General features: G+C 38.2%; 1 protein-coding gene across 21 annotated transcripts in view; it reads left to right on the top strand.

Annotated features, from left to right (window-relative positions):
* TBC1D5 (TBC1 domain family member 5) overlaps window positions 1-26,760 on the top strand; it is a 639,936-nt gene that overhangs the window by 450,761 nt on the left and 162,415 nt on the right. For all 21 annotated transcript variants that reach the window (XM_064277348.1, XM_023554943.2, XM_023554937.2 and 18 more), the window contains one exon: window positions 21,912-22,054. In XM_064277348.1, the coding sequence (XP_064133418.1) occupies window positions 21,912-22,054 (143 nt within the window). The remainder of the gene's footprint in view (window positions 1-21,911; window positions 22,055-26,760) is intronic.

Here is a 26,760-nt window from a genome sequence, read left to right as displayed (position 1 = left end):
ATCCTATTTCCAAACACAATCACATTCACATATACAGAGGTTAGGACTTCAGCATATCTTTTGGAGGGACACAGTTCAACCCATAAGAAACATTCAACCAGTTTTCCTGAGCTTCTCCCAAAATGCCTTTTTATTCATCTAACCTGAGATCAAGTATAGAGAAAATCAATACTGTGTTTTATCAACTGGCAGTTGGCAAGGTGAGGAGATTAATGGTGACAGAATCCAAAGTACTGGTTCCTATCTTTAGAATGTTTATTCCTGGATCCTAGAACATATTTAGGAAGTTAGGCCAAAAAGGATCTGGGCACTGTGAGACAAAGGAAAGATGCAGGCTGGAGGTAACGTGGGAAAAGCATTGGACTAAGGACTCAGGAGACCTGCTTTCTGGGGCCCCTTCAGTCAATTTAATTATCCCGTTTTATGTTATGGAGCCCTAGTAGCCCAGTGGTTAAGTGTTCACCTGCTAACGAAAAGGTCAGCAGTTTGAATCTACCAATTACTCCTTGGAAACCGTATGGGGCAGTTATGCTCTGTCCTGTAGGGTTGCTCTGAGTTGGAATTGACTCGTCAGCAATGGGTTTTTTATGTTATAAATCTAAGATCTTCTTTTGTGACCCATTTTGTAAAATGGAGTTTATAATCACTTATTTTGCAAGTGAACTTAGATTAGGTCAAGGGTTTTTTATTTTTTTGCCTATTTGTGCTTCCACATTCACTACATAGTTCTTGACTAAAAGTAAAACTTAACACCAAATTCTCATAAAATTAAGATAATTGAGAATCACCTATTTAGAAATGATCGATTTTAGGTCACCCAGTATCCCAAGTACAACATGTACATATATGGCTTATTTATTTGCCCCTGAGCATCAGATGGAGAACCACTCCATCATTTGTTGCCCAGAGTAGAGCTGTGTGAAGGGTGTTTGTTATATAAGCCCATTTATGTTGACGGATGGCTTAGTGAAGCTGTCAAACAGTGATTCTGAAGTGATCATCAAGTTGTTCCTATGGATGTTATAAAAGACGTAAACAAGGTGTCTCCCATAATTAATGTACTCATTCCAGTAGCAGAAGCCTATGTCATTTTCTGCCTCTGCAGGAAAGATGCCTTCTCCTGGCACAGGATGGTGTGGTTGGAGGAGTTTTTGTCCATTCCTGGCAAGAGGCAAACTTGTGGAGTCAGGGAAGCATCTCTTTGGCACCTGCCCATAACTCTTCTTCTTTTCTCTTTCTTCAACGTTCTCCACTAAACACTTTTTGTTAAAATTGCTAGTTCCTCATCCTGTAACGTGAACTTAATGATGTTATAAACTGTTCTTACCAAAACGTTTGTACTAAATAATTCATATAGATAGATAATTCCAGGAGTTCTGGGTTCATGTTTATAAAATCAAAGAATTCTGTGGATTGTATGTAGTGTTTTGAGATTTTTGAGTTGGGGAGACTTTTTCAGTATAGCTTTCTTACTCTGAGTCTCCAATACTAATTTATGAAGACTTCAAAAAAAAAAAAACATTTTTTTTTTTTTCTTTTCATCTCATTGTAGAAAATAACCCACATTGTAGAAAATAATTGAAGCTGGCAACTTAGCTTTGCAAAGTATTGAGGAGCAGTGTACCATCAGGAAGGAGGAGTACTGTATTGTAAGTCAGGAGATTTAGAGGTAGTCCCATTTCTACTCTTGTCTCATTGTTTGACCAGGCATGTCACTTAACCCCTCTCAGTTTCCTCATTTGCCCAATTGCCATGGCCCGCCGTACGATTGCAGTTGGATAATCTATGACATATTAGGTTACTAGAGAGACAACAGAACACATGATCATGGAGATGGAAAGAGAGCAATTCTTAGTTATAGATGTAAAAACAAGGACAGGTAGTCCCCAACTTACGATATATTTGAGTTATGACGAACCACACTTACGACTGGTTTTGTTTTTTTTTTTTTTTTTTCCGGTACTTTTTATTGTTAGTGATATGAACTACATGGGGTTTTTAACATGAACTACATGCAGTGTTGCAGCATGCAAAAGGACCATACAGACAACTCTCACTAATTTTCTGACTAGAAACACCATTCCCAACCTCAGGGGTAATGCAGATGATCCAGAGCCTTCCACAAGTGGAGCTACTACCACAACTGACAAAATACCAACATTGTTTGTTTTTTTATAGTCACGTGTCTTTTTTTGTATGTATTAAAATATACCTGTGAGTTTAATGTTTCCAATGCCCAAAGACAAAGATCAGATTTATAAAGATACTGATGATAAAAAGCAATAACAATGAAAACTTAAAAAAAAAATGAAGTGTTCCACTTAATGTTAGTATTGACTTACAATGGAGTTGATGGAAAAGAGCCCTGTCGTAAGTCAGGGGATTACACGCATCCCACCCAGACTGTGTCTAGTGTGACTGACAAAGACAGGACTTGAAGACCTTTAAAGTCACATCCAGCCCTAATATGCCATGGTTCTTGTCATAGATTGAATTGTGTCCCCCAAACATACATGTCAACTTGGTTAGGTCATGATTCTCAGTATTGTGTGGTTGTCCTCTATTTTATAATTTTCCTGTGTGTTATAAATCATAATCTCTGCCTGTGGTTAAAGAGGATTAGGGTGGGACGTAGCACCCTTGTTCAGGTCACCTCCCTGATCCAACGTAAAGGGAGTTTCCCTGGGATGTGGCCTGCACCACCTTTTATCTTATAAGAGATAAAAGGAAGTAGAAGCAAGCAGAGAGTTGGGGGACCTCATACCACCAAGAAAGAAGTACCGGGAGCAGAGCGTGTCCTTTAGACCCCAGATTCCTGTACAAAGAAGCTCTTAGTCCAGGGGAAGGTTGACGAGAAGGACCTTTCTCCAGAGCCAACAGAGAGAGAAAGTCTTCTCCTGGGGCTGACAACCTGAATTTGGACTTCCAGCCTGTTGGACTGTGAGAGAATGAATTTCTCTTTGTTAAAGCCACCCACTTGTGGTATTTCTGTTATAACAGCACTAGATGACTAAGACAGAATTTGGTACCAGGAGTGGAGTGCTGCTCTAACGCATACCTAAAATATGGAAGCAGTTTTGAAACTGTGAATAGATAGAGGAGCAGCAGCAGCAGAGAAGCAGCAGCAGCAGAGAAGCAGCAGCGGCAGAGAACCAGCAGCAGCAGAACCGAGAGACCAGCACGAGATGGCACTGGTGCTGACCCATGGAGCAAGAGAGCTGAGTGCCTGTGCACAGGAGGTTCCTGGTGGAGTAGGGTGCCTCCAGGCACTTATTTATGTAGCTACAGAGCTTTGGAATACCTGCCCCAGCAGGGCACATGTGGACGTGAGGCCCGAGGAGCCAAGAGGCCAAGAAACCAGGAAGCAGAAGCTGAAGCTGAAGAGACAAGGAACAGAAGAAGCTGAGCTGCTTCAGTCTCAAAAGGTATGGTCAGGACCTCAGGGGTTTCAAAGGGTGGAGCTATGGCCTCTGGTGTTTCTAAGGGTGGAGTCGCCACTCAGATGGACTAGGAGAATAGTGGGCCTAAAGCTGAGGGAGCAGAGTTGCCGTCCCAGTGGGCCTGAAAGGTGGAGTTGAAGCTCAAGGCTGAGGGGTCTCCACTCAGAATCTGGAGATACCTAGAGTCTGTAGGGCAGGTCTGTTGTGTGAATGGTCTCAGAGAACAGAGTATTATTTTCAAGCCTTGAGGGCTAATGTAATGTGTTCTGCTAACTTGTTTGGTGCCTGTTATCTCTTCTTGCCCTCCAGTTTCTCCCATTTGTAATGGAAATGTCTAGCTTGTGCCTGTTCTGCCATTGTACCTTTGGAAGCAGACAACTTGTATTCAAGATTTCACAGATGAAGAGGAATTTTTGGATTTTGGACTCAGAGTTAAGACTTTTTCTATGATATAATGGAATGAATATGTTTTGCATGTGGCAAGGATGTGATTTTTGGAGGGCCAAAGGGTGGAATGTCGTGGATTGAATTGTGTCCCCCAAACACACATGTCAACTTGGTTAGGTCATGATTCCCAGTATTGTGTGGTTGTCCACCATTTTGTGATTTTTCTGTGTGTTATAAATCAGAGTCTTTGCCTGTGGTTAAAGAGGATTAGGATGGGATGCAATACCCTTGTTCAGATCACATCCCTGATCCAATGTAAAGGGGATTTCCCTGGAATGTGGTCTGCACCACCTTTTATCTTACAAGAGATAAAAGGAAAAGGAAGCATACAGAGAGCTGAGGGACCTCATACCACCAAGAAAGAAGCACCGGAAGCAGAACGTGTCCTTTGGACCCCGGGTTCCTGCGCAGAGAAGCTCCTAGTCCAGGGGAAGATTGACAAGAAGGACTTTGCTATAGAGCCAACAGAGAGAGAAAGCTTTCCCCTGGAGCTGTCAACATGAATTTGGACTTCTAGCCTACTAGACTGTGAGAGAATAAATTTCTCTTTGTTAAAGCCATCCACTTGTGGTATTTCTGTTATAGCTCACTAGATGACTAAGACAGTTCTTAACTGGACTTTAAGGAAGACTCAATAGAGATGTATGGAGCATCTCTTAAATGCCAGACACTATTCTAGGCACTGGTTTTATACTAGTAAAAAAAAGAAAAATCTATGCCCTTTTGGAACTTGTGTTATAATTGGGGGAGGTAGACCTATAAACATGAAAATACGTTTGGTTCAGACATACAAGCATATATGTGAAAATATGTATTGTCAGGCAGTAATAGGTGCTGCGGGGAAAAATAGGCAGGGACTGAATCTAAGGAGTACTGGAGGACTTAACAATTGCCGTTCCTAATTGAGTGGTCAGAGAAGACTGAAGTAGGTATGGGAGCAAGCCAAGCTTATATATGGGGAAAAAGCCTCCAGGCAGATGGCTGCAAGTACAAAGGTCCTGACCATATCCAGTATACCTGAAGAATAGCAAAGTGAACAGGACCAACCAAACCCATTGCCGTTGAGTTGATTCCAACTCATAGCAACCCTGGAGTAGGAAATTAAGTCAAAGGATGCAACCAGATTGTGTAGGATCTTGAAAACCATTGAAAAGATACATGTTTTTACTCTGAGATGATAAGCCATTAGTGAAATTTGAGCAGAGGCATGACATTGCCTTACCCTTTGAAAAAACCCCTCTGGAATCAGTGATGAGAATAGACTGTTGGCAGAGAAGAGCAGAAGTAGGGAGACCAGAGAAGAGGATATTGAAATAATAATCATTTCCCTCTAGAAATAATTTTCTGCTAGCAAATAGACCGTATGGGGACAGAGATTTTTTTAGTCTGTTTTGATTACTGCCATAATCTCATCGTCTGTAACAGTGCTTGGCATTCCTTAGACCTTAGATATTTCTTAACTAAATGAAAGATTAATTTTTAAAAATATAAATAAATGATTGGTTGATCAAGGTAGAAGATGGTAGTGGTATCAGTAAAGTTGGTATCAAGATGAAAGACCAGAGTGGTATCAGCAAAGTGGGTGAAAAGTGATCAGATTATAAATATATTTTGAAAATAATTCTCACATGACTTCCTGATGGATTAAATGCGGGGTGTGAAAGAAAGAGAAATTAAGAAATATTTCTTAGGCCCCTAAGAACTAGAAGCGTGGGGTTACTACCTGCTGAGTTGGGAAAGGTGGTGGGAGGAGCAGTTTGGTGGTGGATGTTATTAGTTTGAGATGACTCTTGGACATCTAAATCTAGAGGTTCCGGTTTTAGGCAAGATGGAGCAAGCACACTCGTCTGTCTCTCCTACTGAATGCAGCTATAAAACCTGACCAAAATGCATGGAACAGCTATTTGAAGACTCTTGAAAGTAAATAATAGCAGGCAGGTTGGAGATGAGGTCCAGAATATGAACTACCACCAAACTGGCAGTGAATTTCCTCATTTCTCCCCACTCCAAAATCCTCCAGCTTGGATGCAGCAGAGCTCTGTTCCCTGATTATTTCAGATTTTTCTCTTTTTCAGCATTTTAAATATAAGGACAGATTTTTTCTCTAGGTTCTAACAGTAATCTGTTTGTGACAGCTGTTTATATTTCCATGAGGTCACTTAATCTCCCTCAGATTTCTTCCTTACGTGCTACATTCCTAGTGCTGTAGGAAGAGTACAGTCACAGAATTTTTTTTATTCCACCAGTATTTCCCATTCACTTGATTTTGATATTAATCTAGGAAATGTGAATTTTTTATAATTCTCTATCAGTCATTTTTGTTTGTTTAGCATTCAAGATCTTTGTTACTTTAATGTGCCTCTGTTATTTTTTCTAGGTCATGTACCTTTATACTACAGTCAATGTGTGTAAGTGTTCCTTCGCTTTAAAAATTTCCCTCATACACCCTTGTAGTTTTTCCATCCCTCAACACCCAGTCCCTGGCAACCACTGATCTCTTCAGTCTGTCTTGTCCAGAATGTCATAAATAGTCATGCAGTATGTAGCCTTTGAAGTCTTACTTCTCTCAGCACAGTACATTTTAAGTTTCATCCGTGTTGTTTTCTGTATCAGTAGCTCATTGCTTTTTATTACTAAATAGTATTACAATGTTGAGATGCACCACGATTTATCCCTTCACCAGTTGAAGGACATTTGGGTTGTTTCCAGTTTAGGGCAGTTATGAATAAACTGCTATAAATATTCATGTTCAGGTGTTTGTATGAATATGGCTTTTATTTTCCTTGTATAAACACCAATGAGAGAGACCCCTGGGTCATTTGGTAGGTCTGTTTTATTTTATAAGAAATTGCCAAGTGGTTTTCAAGCTGCTTTCCAAAATGGCTATAGGGTTTTACATCCCCCACCACAGTGCATGAGAGTTTCAGTTCCTCTCTATCCTTGCTAGCGCTTGGTTTTTTCCATTTTTTTAAGCCATTCTCATGGGTGTGTAGTAGTATAACATTGTAGTTATAATTTCATTTCCCTAATAATTAACTGTGTTGAGTATTTTTTTCATATATTTGCCATCCGTATCTCTTCTTCAATGAAATATCTGTTCCCATTATTTGTCCTTTTTTTACTAATTGAGTTGTTTATTATGATTTAGTTATAAGAATTCATTGTATATTCAAGAAATAAATCTCTTTTCACAAATTATTTTCTAAATATTTTCTTCCAATATGGTGCCTGTTTTCATTTTCAGAGGGAAATTTTTAATTTTGATAAAGTACGATGTATCAGTTTTGTCTTTCATGGTTAGTGCTTTCTGTGTGTTAAGGTATCTTTGCCTACACCAGTGTCACAAAATTTTCTTTTTTTTTTTCAACATGTTTTACAGGTTTTCCTTTAGGTCTGTTATCCCTTTGGGGTTAACTTTGTGTATGGTGTGAGGTATAGTCCAAGGCATATTTATTCTTTTGCAGTGCGTATCCAATTATTCTGACACCATTTGTGGAAAAGACCATGCTTTCACAATTAAATTTCCTTGACACCATTAGCAGAAATCGCTTGACCATATATGTGTTAGTCTGTTTCAGAACTTTATAGTCTGTTCCATTGATCTAAGTACCATTTATCAATATTATGTTGTTTTCATCTCTGTACCACCTTTATAGTAATTCTGGAAGTCATGTAGAATGGGTCTTCCATTTTGTCTGTTTCAAAATTATTTGGACTATTTTCAGTCCGTTCGTATTTTGATTCCACCAGAAATCTTACTGGGACTTTGATTGGGATTGTATTGACTCTATAAAATCAATTTTGAGAAAATTGATAGCCTAACAATATTGATTCTTCTAGTCTGTAGACATGGTATATCTTTCCATTTATCACTGAACCTATCAATCTATAAAATATTAAAGTTCTCCTTACTCTTGTACTAAAAGGAAATCAAAAGTGAAATTGCAGAAATTCTAGAAAATAATGGTAACTGAGATATATTGGTCAGAACCTATCAGTCTGGGCTAAAGCAAAGTCCTTAGAAATTCTTAGCCTTATACTTATATAAAAATATATTAATTAAACATTCATCTCAATAAATGAGGAAAATAGCAGCAGAAGAAATCTAAAGATAGCAAAGGGAAGGAATTAAAACTGAAGACAGTTACTCATTAATAAGAAAACAAATGACAGAACTAGTATATCTAAGAGCCATTTCTTTTGAGGAAAATAAATAATAAAATTGTTTGAATAGTTTAATATACCTAGAAAAATATACACTCATAGTTTGAAATAAATTAGAAAAATTATTTTTTAGAAAATATACATTCAAGTATAACTAGAATGTTCTAGAATAAAATATTTATTAGTCTCGCCCACAGCTTAAAAGTATTATAAAGGTACCATAATTAAAACAGTTTGGAACTGGCCCATAATCAGGTAGACCCATTGGTAAAATAAAATAGAGAATTGGACACAGACCGTCAGTACGTATGGGAGTTTAACATACGATGAAAGTAGAATTTTAATTCAGTGGGGAGACAATAGAATACAATAGATTATTAAGTAATACAGTCTTGAGAACTGCCTAGCCATTTGGAAAACAATGAAACTATGATTTTTGCACAGAAATATATTCCAGATGCATCAGTGATATAACCAAACTGGAATGAAATGATTATATTCTTACCATGGGAAAGTCCATCAGCCATAAAGAAGAAGATCTGTAAATTTAACAACTCTGCAATAATATTTATGCCTGGGAAAGAGACCTCCCTGTAGCCCGAGAGAGATGGGAAAAGTTAAAGCTCACTGACACCGCCCTGGCCCCTGGTAGCTTTCGGGTTCCAGACTGGGTCCTCCTATATGCGCTGGAAGTGATAGTCCTCAAACTTGAGCTTGGGGAAAGTTAAAGCTCACTGAAACCACCCTGGCCCTGGTAGCTTTCGGGTTCCAGACTGGGTCCTCCTATATGCGCTAGAAGTGATAGTCCTCAAACTTGAGCTTGCATCAGAATCACCAAGGAAAAACCCAGTTGCCATTGAGTTGGTTCCGACGCGTGGTGACCTGACGTATGTTGGAGCAGAACTGTGCTCCATAGGTTTTTAATGGCTGATTTATCAAAAATGGATGGCCAGGCCTTTCTTCTGAGGCTTCTCTGGGTGAACTTGAACCTCCAAACTTTTGGTTAGCAGCTGAGCGTGTTAACCGTTTGCACCACCCAGGAACTCCGAATCATCCAGAGGACTTGTTAAAACACAGATTGCTGGCTCCCACCCCCAAATTTCTGATTTAATAGGTATAGGGCGGGTGGAGTGCAAGAGTTTGCATTTTGAACAGATTTTCAGGTGATACTGATACGCTGATTCAGAGCCACACTTTATAAACCACTGCTTAACAGTGTCCCCAAATCTCCTGTTTCTTCCTGAGATCACTCATTACTATTCTTTGCAATTAAAGGGCTGTAAATCAAAGTAAAGTGTTGAGGTAGCATGAAGTATGCAGTTCACTTCTTCCTGTGCAGAGACCATCAGTGGAGTATCGTGTGTCATAACAAAGGGATTTTAATTCCCAAAGAAACCACCAGTTGCCGTCGAGTCGATGCTGATTCATGTCGACCGCATGTGTGTCAGCTGTGCTCCGTCAGGTTTTCAGTGGCTGATTTTTTGGCAGTGGATTGCCAGGCCTTTCTTCCAAGGCACCTCTAGGTGGACTCAAACCTCCAGCCTTTTGATTAACAGTTGTTAAGATTGTGTGTCAAATTGGCTGAACCATGATTCTCAGTGGTTTGGCAGTTATATAATGATATAATTTGGCTAGGCACTGGGATTATGTAATGATGTAGTTATCCTCCGTTATGTGATATAATGTAATCTCCACCATGATGTGATCAGTTGTAAGGGGAGCTTCCTCAAGGATGTGGCAAAGCTCATGGACTTTTGCTCACTCTGGATCCTGCATCTGGCTCATCATCATCTGCCCCCCGGTTCTTGGGTCTTGAGCCAGCAGCTTGCTCTGTTGCCTGCCTGTCTTGGAATTTGTTGGCCTCCACAGCCCATGAGCCAGCAGCCTGCCATCTGACCTGCCAATCTGGGGTTCATCAGTCCCTACAGGTACATGAGTCAGGAGAAGCCTCCAATGTGATGCCTGACCTATAGACTTGGGACTTGCCAGTCTCTACAGCCATGTGAGCCATTTCCTTAAAATAAATCTCACTTTTCCCCCCACCCTGTGTGTGTGTGTTATTTATTTATTTATTTACACACACACACACACACACACACACACGCTTCACTGGTTTTGCTTCTCTAGAGAACCCAGCCTAAGACAGCAGCCAAGCATGTTAATCATTTGCATCATCCAAAGATTCCCCCAAAATAAAAGGACTGGTTAAGTCATGATACATCCACTCCGTGGAATACTATGCAACCATAAAAAGAATAAGGTATTTCCGTATATACTGATTTGGAATGATCTCTATTTTAACAATCGTACTATTAAATTTAAAAATACGTGGTGCAGTATATCCCTGTTACATGTATTTAAGTGGTGGGTGCCTGCATAAAAATGTCTGTGTGTTACAAAAGAACGTTGGCTGCCCTAAGGAAGGTAGACAGGTGGGGTTCTGGGAGGAAAAGGAAATTACTTCTCATTGTATGCCCTATTAGGCTTAAAAATTCTTTTTCACCATTTGCAAAAATATGACTCTAAATGAACAAAAGACTCCACAATTTTTTCATTTTAATTTGCAAAGAATGACAGTTGAGGAAGTGAGAGAGATGGTGAGATAGGAAGCTGTGGCTAGAGCAGGCTCTGGGATCATAGATGTGGCGCATCTCAGCACCAAGACTCAGCCACAGTAACTGGTAGCTGATGCGGTAGCTGGTGTGGAAAGGAAATGAGTGTTGTTGATGAAAATAAATTTGAAGTGTTTTATGTGATGTTTCTTCTGCTTCATATTTGAGTTGGTTTACGAGCAGATTAATTTATGAGCATATTATATACCGTGATGCCCTCAGTAAGCTAAACTTCACTGAGTTTCTCTTCTCTCCGTTAGCCCGATATACAATTCCAGACCTCATAAGTCTTTCTAAAGTCGGCTGACCAAAAGTGGCAATTAATTTTTCTTTGTAAGTTCTTCGTTCTTTATAGTTTCCTTAATGAGTTTCCCTGAAAGGAAGCATTCTAAATCTTGTAGGGTCCTGTAGCTGTAATTACCACTGCATTGTAACTGGGATACACATGAAATAGTAGATCGTGATTTATCAAAGTGAAGTCCTTCAGAAAGCTCCGTGTCTCCTACTCAGAAGACTCCGTTACCATGTGGATGACGTAGCGATAGCACAGACTGCATTCTGAGTCCTGTGACTTAGCCATTAATGTGGAGAGGTGATTTTTTTGTGTAAAGCTGAATTAGATATCCTTCAGGAAGGGGAGAGGAGTATAAAACAGTGTAAAAGAACACTGGCTAGGAGTTAAAAGAATCTTAAGGTTGGAGTCGGCTTTCAGATGGGCTACGACTTCAGGCTGTGCTGCGTGCCTCTGTTGATGCCTCTGTATGATGTGTGCACCTGCCCTGCATGGAGGGAGGGACAGAGTAAAAAAATCGCCTTTGTAGCCTCTGGACTTGGCAGGACTTTTTCCCCAGGTGATTCTAATGCATGTAGTCCACAGGCCACTTGGAGAAATGATGTTTTTAGAGGATCGAGGTATATTTGAAGCTCATGTATTTGGTAGTTCTTTTAGAAAACAAAAAATATGTATAAAAATGCAATGTATTGCGTTATCGTCAGAAAGTCTGTGTTTATTTTAAAACATTGTGTTGCCGTTACAAGCCTAGCCCGTAAGAAGACATTTTCCTTGCTTAGTATGTATTTGTCTTTTTAAAATAATTACACACACACACGTAATTCATTGTAAAATTGTTTGGGCACTAAAAAACCTGTCAACTGGAGAGCTAGGGATAAAATGGGGCAGCCAGCCCCTCTTCAACTCTCCTTTATTTCTAGTTTGCTGCTTCTACCAGAGAAAGGTAATTCACTAGAACTGGGTTGAACTTCTAAATTGTAGCCAACCCAGATACCTGAAGTAAGGGATGTGGTAGCGTTGACTACCCTTTGCCCTCACTGGCACCTTCAGGGTTTCCATTCTTCCCTCCCTTTCTCTCCCTGCCCTTGTAAATCACCTGGGCCCCATGCAAATACATTCAGTTCTTGATTATCTGCATTAATGGATAGGAGCTAGGGCACATATAATCCCAAATGGTGGATAATCCAAAAACCATTAATACTTGGCTTTGAAATGTATTTAGTAATGTTTTAAATTGTTTTTACCTTCCTAATTATATTTTGCTAATGTTGCCATTAGTTTGCATTCCCTTAACATACACACTGGTTGATTGAGGGACTTGGTGGGGAGGATGCTCAGAAAAATGCAAAGTGACTGTGGGAAGCCAGGCTGATAGGGTTTTTTATTTAATTAAAATTTTACTTTGGATAATTTTCATGGCCATGATTGAGAGTTGTCAGCATAGCATCCAGTCTGGGGCCTAGCACAGTACCTGGTACATTTAAACTTAGGAAATATTTGTTAAATGAAGATCCCTGCTGTTATTCATAGCAGTCTTCCTTATGGTCAGAACAGGGCTGGCATGAACCAGAAGAGCAAGTCAGTGAAGAAGTCCATGCTCCCCACCAAACCTTCCTCCCTGAGTTTAGTGAAGATAACTATTGCCAAGTCCTGGACATTTTCCCAACACGGTGTTGACTTACAGGCTGTTCAACCAGCAGAGCCACCTATAGCAGGGACTTAATTCAGGGACCCTTCAAGAGGGAACATGTGTTATTCCTTAAAGTACAAGGAGATACATTGAAATAGGCAAAAGTAGGCATGTGTTTCTTTCAGTAGAATATATTTCCATGGCAATACAAGCATCGACAATAAAACACACAATAGTATAGAGCATGCCCCCTCAATTTAACATCCACTGCTCACCCAAACTCCTACAGTGTCTTGCGCGTGAACAGCCGAGGTGTGGGTGGGCATTTTTCAAGAGAGCGGGTTCATGGTCTTGATTAAGGTCTCAAATGGGTCCATGACTCCTCCCTGTAGATATAGAGTATTGGATTTGTTTCACTATTTTGTACTTTTTATAAAATTTTGGAACGAAGGACACAAAACAACACCCACTGCCACTGCCTCAAACTTTTCAACGTTCGGACTTCTGAACTACTGGAAAAAGTAATTTTCGTGAATTTCTGTAAATGTAGCTAGTTCCAGCCTGGGTGCAGTAATTGTCTGAGAAGACAGGCATCTGTGCTGAAAGACCGAGTACACAGATCAACACTGGTCAAACCACGTATGTCAGTAGAACTCTGCCCCACATCAGCAGCTAGGAACCCAGACCGCAACCTCTCCCCACATAGTCAGCCTGCAGCAGTCAGTACGTCGTCGTCAACAACTGTCAACAACCCAGTTATCTCCCCACTTCCAACTCAGGACCAACCAGAGAAAGTCAAACATGCTCCCTGAATCAGTCACTTAAGAGGCCCTGCTTCTAGTTAGCTCACCTCCTGCTTCCTCATGCTAGCTACTTAACAATCATAGCATACCCGAGTTCATCCCCTTTTTTTCATTGTAAAGGTTTCTCATTCCCCTGACTGCCTTTGATTCTCTGCCAAACACAAATGATGGTAGCTGACTCCCTTGCTTTAGCAAGCTACGAATAAACAGCCTCAGTTTCTTTTCATTTGGGTGGTCTTCATTTATTTCCCCTGTGTGTTGAGATTTGAGAGATTCCAAGAAAACTCCCTTATCCTGAAGTCTGTCTTCGAGCAGGAAATCATGGAACTGGAAGTAATACCACTGGAGAGACATCTTTTAGGGTTTAGCTCTTTGTCCAGGAATAGCATTTTAAATGCGTGTCTTATTTTAGCGACAGTCTGATCCATAAGAGTGAGTTGGTGGTGCAGAACCTTGGGGCAAGGATGGTTCACAGAAAACAAAGACGAGATGACCACCAAACAGATGACCATTCAGCCAGGCCCCCAGTATCACAGGACTTCTGCTTGGGGAGTTTGCGAATGCCCTTTTGGGTCATGGCAGCAATGGGATTCTCTGTCCTTTGTATGCATTTGCCGTTTCCCCCACGAGCTCCATCTCTTTGCACTTAGCTGATCAGCCATGTCCTGCCATTTTCTATCTCTCACCTCATTAGAGCCAATCAAGAGGCCCAAGCCCGGGGCTAAACACAAAAGGTCTCAAATTTAGAGTTCACACTCTTATCTCCAAGTGAGATTATATATACCATTTGTAGTAAATTTATGTGTAAAACACATAAATTCTAAATGTGAACATTTAAAATGTCACAACTTTGTAGCCTTGTTTTTGTATTTTTTCATTTTGTAATATACTTTGAGTTTAAAAAAATCAAAGTGGCCCAGTTTCTCACAGCTTTTGGGAGGCCTTGTCCCTCACTCCACACCTGCATCTTCCCCCCTTCCCCATTGGATCATGTTTTTATAGTAGTTTTTCCTGGGTGAAGGGGAGATGTTTCCGAGTTAATATAGAAGGCTAAGAGGGGTTTAGCTATACATGCTTTATGTCCCAGCAGTTGGATATGCGTGGCCAGTGACCAGGCAAGTTGAGTAAGCTGATTTAAGCGTCCATCGCCAGGAGTAAGCCAAGGAGATATGAAGAAAAAACAGATTTCTAACACAGTGGTTATGTGAATCGAATTGACTTGACGGCAGCGGATTTGGTTTGGTTTGGAATGTAGTGGTTCTCAGAGTTTGGTCTCTGGACCAGTAGCATCAGCATCTCCTGGGAACTAGTTCAAAATACAAATGGTCAGGCCCCACGTAGATCTTTTGAACCAGAAACTCTGAGGGGTGGGGACTGGAAACCTGTGTTTTAACAAGCCTTCCAGGCAAGCCTGATGCATGTGAAAGTTTGGGACCACTGCTATAGCTGGAAGAGCCATTCAATAATTTAAGCTTTTTCTCTCCTCCAGGGGTAACATTTTATATGCATGTATGATAGGTTTTTTTTTTTTTTATGATAGGTTTTAGAAACTGACAGGTGGAGCCAAAATATGGGCAGGAGACAGACATCTCTTACCTCACCAAGTGCTTCTCAAACTTTAAGGTACACAGAAATCACCTGCAGGTTTTGTTAATATGAAGATTCTGATTCAGCGGGTTCGTATTGGGGGTCTGAGACCTACCAAGCTTCCAGATGATGATGCTAGTCCTAGGATCACACCTTGAGTAGCAGAGTTCTAGTAGACTACAAGCTTTAGCTGTATTGTGGACTCAGAAGGACAGAGGACTGAGGAACATCAGAGTTATGGGTGATCAGAGAGCCAGAGTTCAGACAAGGAAGGAAGAAGGCCCAGGAGGGGTTAGGAGGTCTCGATCATATCCTACATAGATATGATCACTTACAGTTTAGAATATGTGTCTAGGAATCCCTACAAAGAAATGAGAGAAATCCAGGAAAAAGTCTGATGAGCCGCTAGGAAACCTGAGAGAGATCTAAGATGTAAGCTGCAGATCAAGAAAATTCCTAGTCAAGTAGAGCTGACCTACCTCGGGAGAAGGAATCATATTAATTTAATAAACATTTGGTAAGCCCCTAATCTATACCAGATACCAGTACAACCCCAAGGAGCTTGTGTTCTGCTGGAGAAGGAAGAGAAACCAAAACAAATTATCAATAACTAAACCTTAAGCTGAGATTTGTTTATCACTTGTGTTTATCTCTGGAAAATACAATCGGAGAGCAGCAACACTAATAGATGTGGAGCCACCAAACATCAGAACTGAGTGAGGCAGCATCCTAGCCTCTGAGCAGCCAGATAGGGTCAGGGCACCCTGTGGGATGGGGAAGGAGAAGGAGTGGACCAGTGAAACTAATTCCAGAGGGTGTAAGAGGTGAGAGAGGACAGAGGGGCGCATGTATCCCCGGTGCTTTTCAGGCACAAGCTCAACCTGACCTATGACCAACCCGTAATTTTGGCCTCTTCCTTTGGGTAGCAATAATTCTATTTCCTATGTTGACATTAGAGTTAAGACTGTTTATGGAAAAAGAATGATTGTGGTCCAAAGGAGTCTCTGTGTGATGTAAACAGTTAACTACTTGGCTACTAACCAAAAGGTTGGCCATTCAGATCTACCCAGAGGTACCTTGGAGGAAAGGCCTGGCAATTTCCAAAAGGTCACAGCCATTGAAAACCTTATGGAGCACAGTTTTGCTCTGACCCACACAGTGTCGCCATGAGTGTAATCAATTCGACTGCAACTGGTGGTCCAGGCCTCATCTCTGAATCCCGTAGATCCTGACATTCCTCGGATTAGCGTTAAACCTCATGTCGGTTCTCCCAGTAATGTATGTAAGTGTGTGAGGAGGTTTATGCACAGAAGTTGGAAAGTCTTACTCGATTAGGGTAAGATCTCATTGATATTTGAACTATGTAGTCTATAACAATTTCAGGAATTAGGTCACTCAAGTTTTGTTTTCTTTTTAATAAGTTTCAGAGTAGGTAGGTTAGGAGCAATTATTTTTAGCAATTCTCAATATGTTCTTTTAGAAATTTATTTGACTACAATTCCGTTTCCTAAAGGTAAAATGATGGAACAAAGCCTATTTACAGACTTTCTAAAAGTAAAATTTGTCTGTAGTATTAATAAAAACCAGTATTCCCAGAGCCTAAAATTAATTTTCCCAACATGACCACCAACTGCACATTCACTCCTCATGTTGGTATTCATCGGCAGTAGTGATTTCTCAGTGGTTTTCTCAAGAAGGTGCCCAGTAACTCATTTGTGTTGGAGCCAGAGTAAGTACTAAGAGAGTCCCTCTCAGCAACATTTACCTCTCTCGAGACAGGGCTAAGATTCCACCTGTACCCTGGTTGGAATGGACAACAGGATTCTCAAAGGGAGCACATTCTATTCATACCATTAAGTTTATGTTGGATTATTACCATCTTTCATCAGCTTTATTTGAATTTACTGGTGAATCACACATCCTGAAATTACTCAGTCCTTGAAATAACATACTTGTAATCCAAGTAACTCGCATACCTCTAAAAGGGGTGTGTGTGTGTATAAATGTTCAAGAATTACACAGCCTTAAAACACATGGTGGTCATCTCTATGTCCCGTATTATCACGAGTGTCTTAGATCTCTGGAAAAGCATAGGCAACATGAGGCTCTACTTTTCCATTCAGACTTTTTGCAAAGGGAGTATTGTAGTTGTTCTCACAAAACAGCTTCAAACACTTGCCAAAGAGAATAAATTACAGTAGGAATGGGTGATAATTATTAGGAACTTATTTTTGGAATAAGAAACCTTCCTTAATAAAAGGCTATGTACTGCCCTCTCAGAGGAACAGAGAATTTTCCCCAAAGTCAAAAATACAATCTTTACAGTTCAGGAACATGTCCTGTGGAGGTTAAATTGGGTTTAACGTGTGTTCCCAGAAAGTCACGTTCAAGCTGGGCTCAACCCATGGATCACAGGGACCAGTTAGAAAGCAAATTTGAATCTTTAAACACAGTAACTAATTTGATCTTTCTGTTTTTGAAGCGCTCGCCTGTCAGTTGTACTGTGGTGGCTTGCGTGTTGCTATGGTGCTGGAAGCTATGCAGCTGGTATTTCAAATACCAGCAGGGTCACCCATTGTGGGCAGGTTTCAGCAGAGCTTCCAGACTAAGACAGACTAGGAAGGAGGACCTGGTGATCTACTTCTAAAAAAAATTGACCAGTGAAAACCTTATGAATAGCAACATAACAACAATTGCGAGGATGGTACAGGACCAGGCAGTGTTTTGTTCTGTTTTATGTAGGGTCCCTTTGAACCAACTGGACAGCACAAAGATGAGAGTGCCTTGTGACCTTATTATAATAACTGCAATATTTTGGTTCTAAGGGTAAAGTAAGACTGTTTTCAAGGAGCCAATATAAAGGAAAACTCAAGATAAATGAATTTCAAAAGACTAACTACAAAGAACCCAATATAAGAAGACCCTAAACCCTATCAAGTAGGTACCTAACCAAAGAGATAATCACTTTTGGCTTGCTTTTATTTTCCTGTAATACTAATACATTATATAGATTCTGTGTTTATTCTTTACCAGGCATGGATTATTTTAAAATTGTTAGCTTTGAAAATTATAACAGAAAGCAAAAGACAAAATTAATATCATTGACCAAAAATCTAATATTGTTCTTTTGTGTTCCAGTACACTTACCCAGTGCTAGCATTTTTTTAATCACAGGTCACTTAGCACAGGGCTATAAATAAAAGAGATGCGCTTGTAATATTTGTTAAATTCAAGTGGATATAGCTTTTCTACATTACTTGTTCTTGTAAGCCTGCTATCCCCATATCTCACTAAAGAGCCATTAAAGAAAAAGAAATTGAACATCTAGTATTTACATTTCTTTCTCCGTATGTAGCCTACTTCAGCTATGTGTGTTAAGGCTATGTGTATTTAAGGCTCAGTCAAATTGGTCATTTTCATAAACCGATTGGTAAAAGTGGATTTCTCTTGGTGTTTCCATGTGTCATTCACCAAGCAATAACACCATCAGGAGTTACTGACCCCCTGGGAATAGCAGCTTAATTACACAGAAATTTAAAATTGAGACTAGTGGTATAAGTGCAGACATAGAAACTGCCCTGCCTTTGGGTGGTTTATTATTAAATTTAAACCCTCAGATGGTCTTTTTTGTGTAGATTTTAATTACTAAGTAGGTCTGGTAAAAATATGAATTATTATATTATCACAAGTGATTAAATGTATACGGTTATGAGCATTACAGTCTGCAGGTGTAGCATACATAAAGCAAGATTAATAGTATCGAGCAATTAAACTGAAGCCATCTTTAAGGGGAAAAAAAGTTTAATGCTACCCTTAAGTGTAACTTAAACTCTAGCTAAATATTTTTAACTGCAATAAAAACGTGTTAATTGTAGGAGTGACTTCTTTATAAGGCCTCGCTTCTTAGACTAAGTTTCCCTTTTTAAGAATACAGGAGCTTACTGAAATAATTTGTATTAAGAACTCATTGCATAAAAAACTGAATTTTCCTTAGCTTTTAAGCTCAATGAAGAAAATCCAAAATGGCACAAGAAATTTTGTGGGTGGCAAATATATGTATGAGCTAAGTCCAATTGGGATAAAAATGATTAAATTATTGTTAAGGGCATTGTTGGTCCCAAAGCATTCCATTAATCATACAAAAAAAAAAAAAAAAAACAATCATTCAGTACTCCTTAAATATTCTAAGAATTTGGCCTTAATTTTTCTGTAATTGCATATAAAGTAGAGGAAACTGTATCTTGTTTTAATATAATATGCTTGTATGTACAACTTATTAAGTCTTGTGTAAAAGAAACGTGATAGGCATCTAATAATAATTTTTATCTGTTTCTGTGTTTTTGTTGTTGTTTGTTTTATTTTCCTTTTCCATTTCCTGAATTCACAAGATGAATTTGTGTACTTCCAATTTAGCTCTACCTTTGCTTCTCAGTAGTGTGACAGATGGCTTTACAGTGTTCTTAACAAGACCTTGGTAAACACATAGAACATGTAACAAAGAACTTTCTGGGGATATTTTCTTTCTCTCTCTCTTTTTCTCTCACACACATGCACGTGCGCGCACACACACACGCACACAGTGTGTACTTGGCAAGGTAAAACTTCAAGAATGAAGCAGCACACCATGGATTACAGATTGAATAGAAAAGTACTGAAGACTTGCAGCCTGCCTAGTTTTTGAAGATGTTAAATTTGTCAACAATTTGACATAAAAAAAGGATATATTACATTTTATTCAGTGTAAATTTTTAGATGTCTGCTGTTCCCCCTCCTTCCAGCTGTCAGTAGAGATCGCTGCATGTATGTGTCTACAGCATCATTTTTGAAGCTAAACACAGCCCCAATCAATCAGCAGGAAGTTTGCAAGAGAAGGAGTAAAGTTTGAGCAATAGCCAGGCATTTTGTTGTAAAAATAGTAGGTATGTAAATTATTTCTTAAAAAATAGGCTATTTCGTATCTTTTTTTTTGCTCTTGAACCACTGCACTTGATAAAACTAGAGATGGGATCATCCAGGAAACTGAAAGGAATTTGAGCTGTAGCCTAAATCTGTGGTGTTAACCTTCAGTAGGTTTTATTCCCAAAAACCCAGTGCTGTCGAGAGATTTTTTCTTTCAGTTGTTTCAGTTGAGTAACTGTGAATAGCCATGTGCTAACTGTGTTAGTCATTTTAGTCAAGAATGCAGACATATGTATCAATTAAAAATCCTTTTAAACAAGTGCCCAAAATGGTTCAATCCATGTATTTTTTGCTTTGCCTGTTCCTCTGGCTCCCCTGACACTGTTGCAAGACCAGTTAATTCTTTGTAATTGAGAAGAGAACCCTGTTTAATTTAGAGATATTTCTGTACTTCTTAAAACAGTAAATACTAGCTTTTTTAATTTGAAGGAATTTGAAGTGTGTGCAAAAGTAACATTTTTTCCTAAGCCACTTAAATACAGGCATACCAGGTGAAAAAGTGTGTTTTGTTCTTAGTTACCCCTCATATTAGCCATAGAATAAGAATTGAACAGTAGATAAAAATTGTAAAGATACTGTAGTGATTTCAGAAGGATAAATGTTACCTAGACATTTTTTTTCCTGAAAAATTGAATAACCTTAAAATTTAATTGAAAGTGCGATCCAATTATTCTATGAATTAATTTGATAATATGAATAAAATAATTTAACTATTTGATCACATGGTTCCTAATAAACTGTGATAGCTATGTGTGAATATGCACTGTTTTGTCATAGCTTTGTTGATTCCTCCTTAATGTAATTCTTCCTAAGGAAAATATTTGAATTTTTTCTTTTGGCCTTACTTTAACCTCACAGATGGTTATATTCAGTTTCAAATTCTACAAAGAAATCAAGACTATCTCAACTAATTTTTAAAGAATTTCTTCTCTTTTGTACTATTTGGCGGTACTGGAAATGTGAAATTTTTATTCTCTGCTTATGTGCCAGAATTGCATAGAATTCTACCTGAAGCTCCTAGAGAAAGGCTTGTGCAAAGAAATTCTTACCATGTTAGGTAAAATTGGAAAAAATATATCAAGCAGAAGTATTTTAATTATAAGATTAGATATAAATAGGTTAATTCACATTTATTGAATTTATTGAAAGATTGAAAGTCTGAAGTGTCACTGTTTACAATATACAATTATGTGTATGTCTTGTTTAATATTCTCATTAGCTGCCTATGTCTGCTTTGTGACATAGATGTCCATTTTCCTGGCCAGAGAAGTAAGTATGTTTTGAAAAGCATCCCTAGAAAGATTACCTTCCTAATCAGGTATGTTCTATTCTAAAGCTAAAAATTAGGTATCACTGTAAGTTTCATTTGAAAAATAATGTCTATACTTGACAAAAATAAATATCTACTGGTTTTGTCCCCACCCTAACCCCCATTTAACTGAACAGTGAATCTTTCAAATAGGAGTGAAATGTGAGAATCCAGTTTTCTAAGTTTAGCTATAGTAATTTGTCATATAAACATTTGCAAAAGGCCAATTAACAAAAAAAAAAAAAGAGAGAGAGAGAGATAGGCATGCCTTTAGTAGGGATCATGAAATTTTAGTAATTCATATTTTTCACTTGTAACATCACTTATGAGGCAACCACCAGACCGCCACACGTTCACTTTCTCTTCATCCTTTTGGGATGTATGATTCATATTAAATATGAAAGATTTCTCTCCTTTTCTAGTATAGAACTTGTGTTTTATACGTATAGAAACAAGTTTAATGACTGTGTCCTAGTTATAGAATTACAGAGTTAATTTAAAAGCTTACAGCTCTGGATTTTACTGTTTTATATTTTTGATATGTAATATCTGCTCTCTGTGTTCATTTATCCAAATTGTAATTTTTTCACAGTTACATGAGCAACTGATGACTCTTCAGATTACTCTCAAAGACTGTTTTCTGGATTTTTGTTTTGTTTTCTCTCTAGACGGTGGGTGCGGCTGCTGTTTGGACGGGAATTTCCTCTGCAGGACCTTCTGGTGGTCTGGGATGCCTTGTTTGCAGATGGGCTCAGCCTGAGTTTAGTTGATTATATCTTCATAGCCATGTTACTCTACATCCGAGATGCTTGTGAGTGTTGATGACTTTGCCTACATTCGAATAAGTGGTCCTAATTTTTTTATCTTTTATATATACGTTGTCTTTTATTCTCTGATTTACATATACTTAAATTTTTATAGTAGGCAATGTATTGAAACTTCAGTGAACATGCTAAACATCTCTTTTTGTTAGTTAACCATGTATATATTCGAAAACGTGGGTGATTTTATCCTGAGAGAATTGGAATATTCTTCAGAACCATTTTTCTAAAGACTTTTACTCCTGTTTTAATCTCCTCATTACATAGCATTTGTGAAACACACATAAAAAGCCAGTATTGCAGATATGTTTAGAGCTCCATCTTCTGACAGGTAGAGAGTATTCCGAGACATTTATCGGGAGATTAGAACTGTTTTTAGAGTATCGACACCTTGCCAGTAAAAAATAAATACTACATTTAAAGGGAATTTAACTACTTACCAAATATATTTTAGCAAAACATATTTCTCAATACAGTACGCAATTACAGATGTGTTCCCATCTTCTCAGGCCTACCTTAGGGTGCTTACCATAGCCAGAAAGCCAGTTCCTAATCCTTCTGAGTACTCCGATAGTTCTCAAGCTTGAAGAAAATACCAGAGCATGTTTTAAATTTCAAAATATGTCAAATTGTTTTCCTTCTCAGAGAAATAGTCACAGTTCACAAAACAAGATTTGTAAGCCAAAATAAAATTAGGAAAGATTACACAAAGTGCTGTGATTGAATTAGGAAATGGGGAACAATAATGAGAGTAGGACTTTGTCAGAGGAATATCCACGATTTGGGGTCATTTATAATCTTAACTGTTAAATTGCTGCGTGGTTCTCTTATTTGTTCAATGAATACCAAGTTGTGCCAGATGTTCTTGCTATGCCTCTGGTAACACTGATATTCTTTAAAATTTTATATTATACTTTTTTAATTTCCGAAACATTACTTAGAATGAAAAAGTGATAGGAGCAACACATTTTATCCAAAAATTGTATTTTATTCTGTGCCTCGAAGGTCAAATAGTTTGAGTTTTTACAGACAAAGTGCAGAGTTCCTTCTTTCTGAGCCAGAGCTAATCATATAAGAACATGGAAATCAAAGAGGAAACATCTGGACAGAAGAGAAGGATATTTGGGTACCATTGACAGATACTGAATTTTGGAATACTCAATACTAATCTCCCATTTTGAAGTTGTGTGTTCTTAACTCTTTAGTTACTATTAGTTTAACGGTATACCAGCCACTTTTTATGCCTCTGGACCTCGTAGGTTCTATGTTATCCCAGTTCTAATGCACTTAGCATCAAGGTGGGTCCCTTGTGAAATGCTTGAAGCTCAAGCAGTCGGGAGTTGGAGCCCCACTGTGTAGTTGAGCATTCTATTGGGTGATGCTTCATGGATGTGTAAATTTTGTAAACCTTAGCCTTTTTTTTTTTTCCTCTTTATTTCTATGAGATGAGGCTTTTAAGCATAATTATGGCTTTCCTGTGTGATAGTTAAGGAGCCCCGATGGGTTTGTTTTGGCTTTTCTGTGTCATAATTTGGAAAACCAGAGGTTCCCCATGTAACCTAGTGGAAAGGCGCCTGCAATAAATTCTCTATTTAGTTCTTATTGGCATATTGTCACATCACAGATCAGTGGAGCCAGAGTGCCACTTGCCTTATCCGTGGTTTGTATTACCAGATCGTTTTTCTCAAAATCCATATTACCCAAACGAAAAAAAAAAAAAAAAAAAAAACCATATTACCAACCAAAAATTTAAACACACTCAGTAAAGCATACATTCAATACTGAAAACACATGCCATCAAAAAAAAATTTTTTTAATAAAAATTTGGTAAAGAAGGGTTATTAAAAATGTAACTGATAAAAAACAAAAGCAATGAGAAGCATCTTTTAGGAAAAAAAATGCTTTTTGGATAATATTGTCATAAAACTTGCCAAATACCAGCAACCGTTGAAATGTTTTCTGATTTTATATAATCTTAAACAGTTAAGAGTTTGCTTTTTTCTTAACTTTGGTACATCATGACTGTGTGTGTGTATATATATATATTTTAATTTGATTATCCTGTCTCCTACGCTAAGATCTATTTATTTTAATTAATTTTATAAAACATGCTAAATTTTTGACAGCTGAGGCCCTTACACATTTTTAATCCTTTTACTGATGGCTTTATAAAACGTATGGGCACATGTGGAAAAAATGCAGAGGTAATGAAGTCATTTATTCATTTCAACATTTAGTCCAATTTATTTTTATCTAGTTAGCTAAAACCATAACAGTGGATGAGATCACCTAAGAATAGAGTGAGTATTTATTAAGGATTTATTCTTTTTTCTCCTCTGTCTTCAAAAAACTTACCAACTGAATCAGGAATACTGACATAATTAATCCCAACCTGAAGTGTCCAGTGCTGTGGTTGAGATGTGGACAAGGTGCTATGAAAGGTTAAAGGATAGGTGTTGAGGCCCCACCCCCACTCTGCCCCAGGCCAGCTGTGAGTGATTACAGAAGATAGTATAGGTGTTGGCAAGCTAAGAAGGTGAATCAGCTTTCCAGGCAAAAGAAACAACATGGAAAAAAAGTCTGTTTCTCAAAATAGCTTGATGTGGGGTAGGGGGAAGTGCATCTGTATTTCTACAAGCTAGTGGAATAAAAGTTTTTTTTAGTGGAATAAAAGCAGGTGATGGTTTTATCCAAAACCTGATTTTATGGGGCAGATCCTGAGGCCCTTGGCAGTTATATAGCAGAACAGCCACAATCGGTGGGGTCCCTACCTAGTTCTTATTTTACCCTATTCATTACTATCAGCATACCTTATATTTAATTTTTAACAGATGGGTTTTTAAACTTTTTTGTGTATACCTTGAATACAGTTTCATTTTCTTTGAAAGTAATTAAGTCAAGCAAGTATAATATTCATCTACTTAATAGATTTCTTATAAACACCAAGTTCTTTATGAGGCATCAGAGATCATTGAACACAACGTCCGTATTTAGAGGTAACGGAAACCAGCCCAAGGCCACAGAATGGTGTCTCTTCTGTGCTTTTCCACCTCACATCACCTTTTCCATCCCTCAAGGCCTACCTTGATTTTAAGTAAAAATAAAATTTCACATTGGTAAATATAACAATGTGGACATTATCTATACAGATTTTAAAACTTAACCTTTGAAATGATGCTCAAATAACTATATTTTGCATGAAACTTTTGCTTTATTAAAGATATATAGTATCTATTTCTAAATAAAATTATTCCCAAACTTTTTAATGAAACCATAAGCATTTTTATTTTCTTGTGTGGTTATGAGAAGTACTGGTTGGATCCTTTACTGGATTATATGGGTTAATATTATATACAAACAGAAAAGTCTGGAGAGAGGAAGTGGTAATCAGGATGTGTTCCTCCTCTAATAGCTCATTAACAGCCGTAGTCTCATCACAGTGTTTTTAACTGACTCACTCTATAGTGTAATTCACTTACGGGGCTCTTTCCCTCACTTGGCTCCACCTACCTCAATCTTGCTCCTGTGTCTAGGCCCAGGGCAAGGTTGCCTCTTCCCAAACCTTCCCCAGTTATTCCAGCCCACATGTTCTCGCACTTTTGGGGTTGTGTAAGATGGTAATAAATACCACTCAGTGTGGTACTTAATTATATTTAATTAGTTCTTTGTATTATGCATTGTTAGTCCTATCTCCTTAAATAGATTATAAGCTCCCCAGTACTAGAACCACATGTTATAATTCTTTCAGAGCCCTCAAAGCATAAAGCTCTTCACATGCTCAGTTAATATTTGGGGTGGTCCCACGCAGAAGTGTACTCTAGGGACCTGGGTGCTAGTGGATCTCTGTGCAGTGATCTCTGGGAGGACAGGTGCCATTCTAACTGTTAGAATGGCAACGCAAATAAATGGTGATTTTTTTTTTTTAATATGCCTTTTGACATGGCTTTTTCAAAGAAAACATTGTCTACTTTGTAAATTAAGTATTTAAAATTTTTACATCCTTTTTGTGGATTTAAATTTTTATTTTGTTTTTGACTGGTATCAAAGAAAAACATTTTCTCTAATTTACAGTGTAACATACCTTTTATTTGTCTTGTAAATTATATTAATAGCTAAAACACTATAATCAAATCCATTTAACAGTAGAATTTTCTAACCACAAAGTATCTTTCAATGTGTATTGTCTTTTTTCAATTTACTTTCTCCCTGAACACTTTGTAAATGGAAAAGTTTCTTTTTTGGCATTTCTACTTATTATCTACCTTGTTTTTTTTTTTTTTTTTTTTCAGCCAGCATAAAGAAGTTATAGCACAGTAATTTTTCTTAGTTTTCTGTAGGGGTCTCTTCAGCTATTTCCTATGCTGGCTGCCATGCGGTGTGTCTTCTTTGTGGTTTAGTTGTTCCTTTTGATTTCATTTTAGGTCTTTTCTTAACTACCTGTCAGTCTGCCAGTGTTCCATCTGTCTTACCACAGAGTTTCTGTTTCTCAGTTTTCTTGTTAAGAGCATGTTCTACATTGTACTGATATCAAAATGCAGTTATTTGAACTGAAATGGAATTTATTTGTCTTTTCCGCAAAAGCTTTACCCAACCTCTGTGACTTGAAGACTTCTTTAAACCACATGGTAATGTGTCACAAAGTTGTTTTTTTTTTTTTTAATCCAAACAGAAATTATAGTCTTATTTTTGAAGGAAT

This window comes from Loxodonta africana, chromosome 27 (genome assembly GCF_030014295.1).
Source record: "Loxodonta africana isolate mLoxAfr1 chromosome 27, mLoxAfr1.hap2, whole genome shotgun sequence".
NCBI classification, from domain to species: domain Eukaryota; kingdom Metazoa; phylum Chordata; class Mammalia; order Proboscidea; family Elephantidae; genus Loxodonta; species Loxodonta africana.
This window is presented reverse-complemented; position numbering and strand designations above follow the sequence as displayed.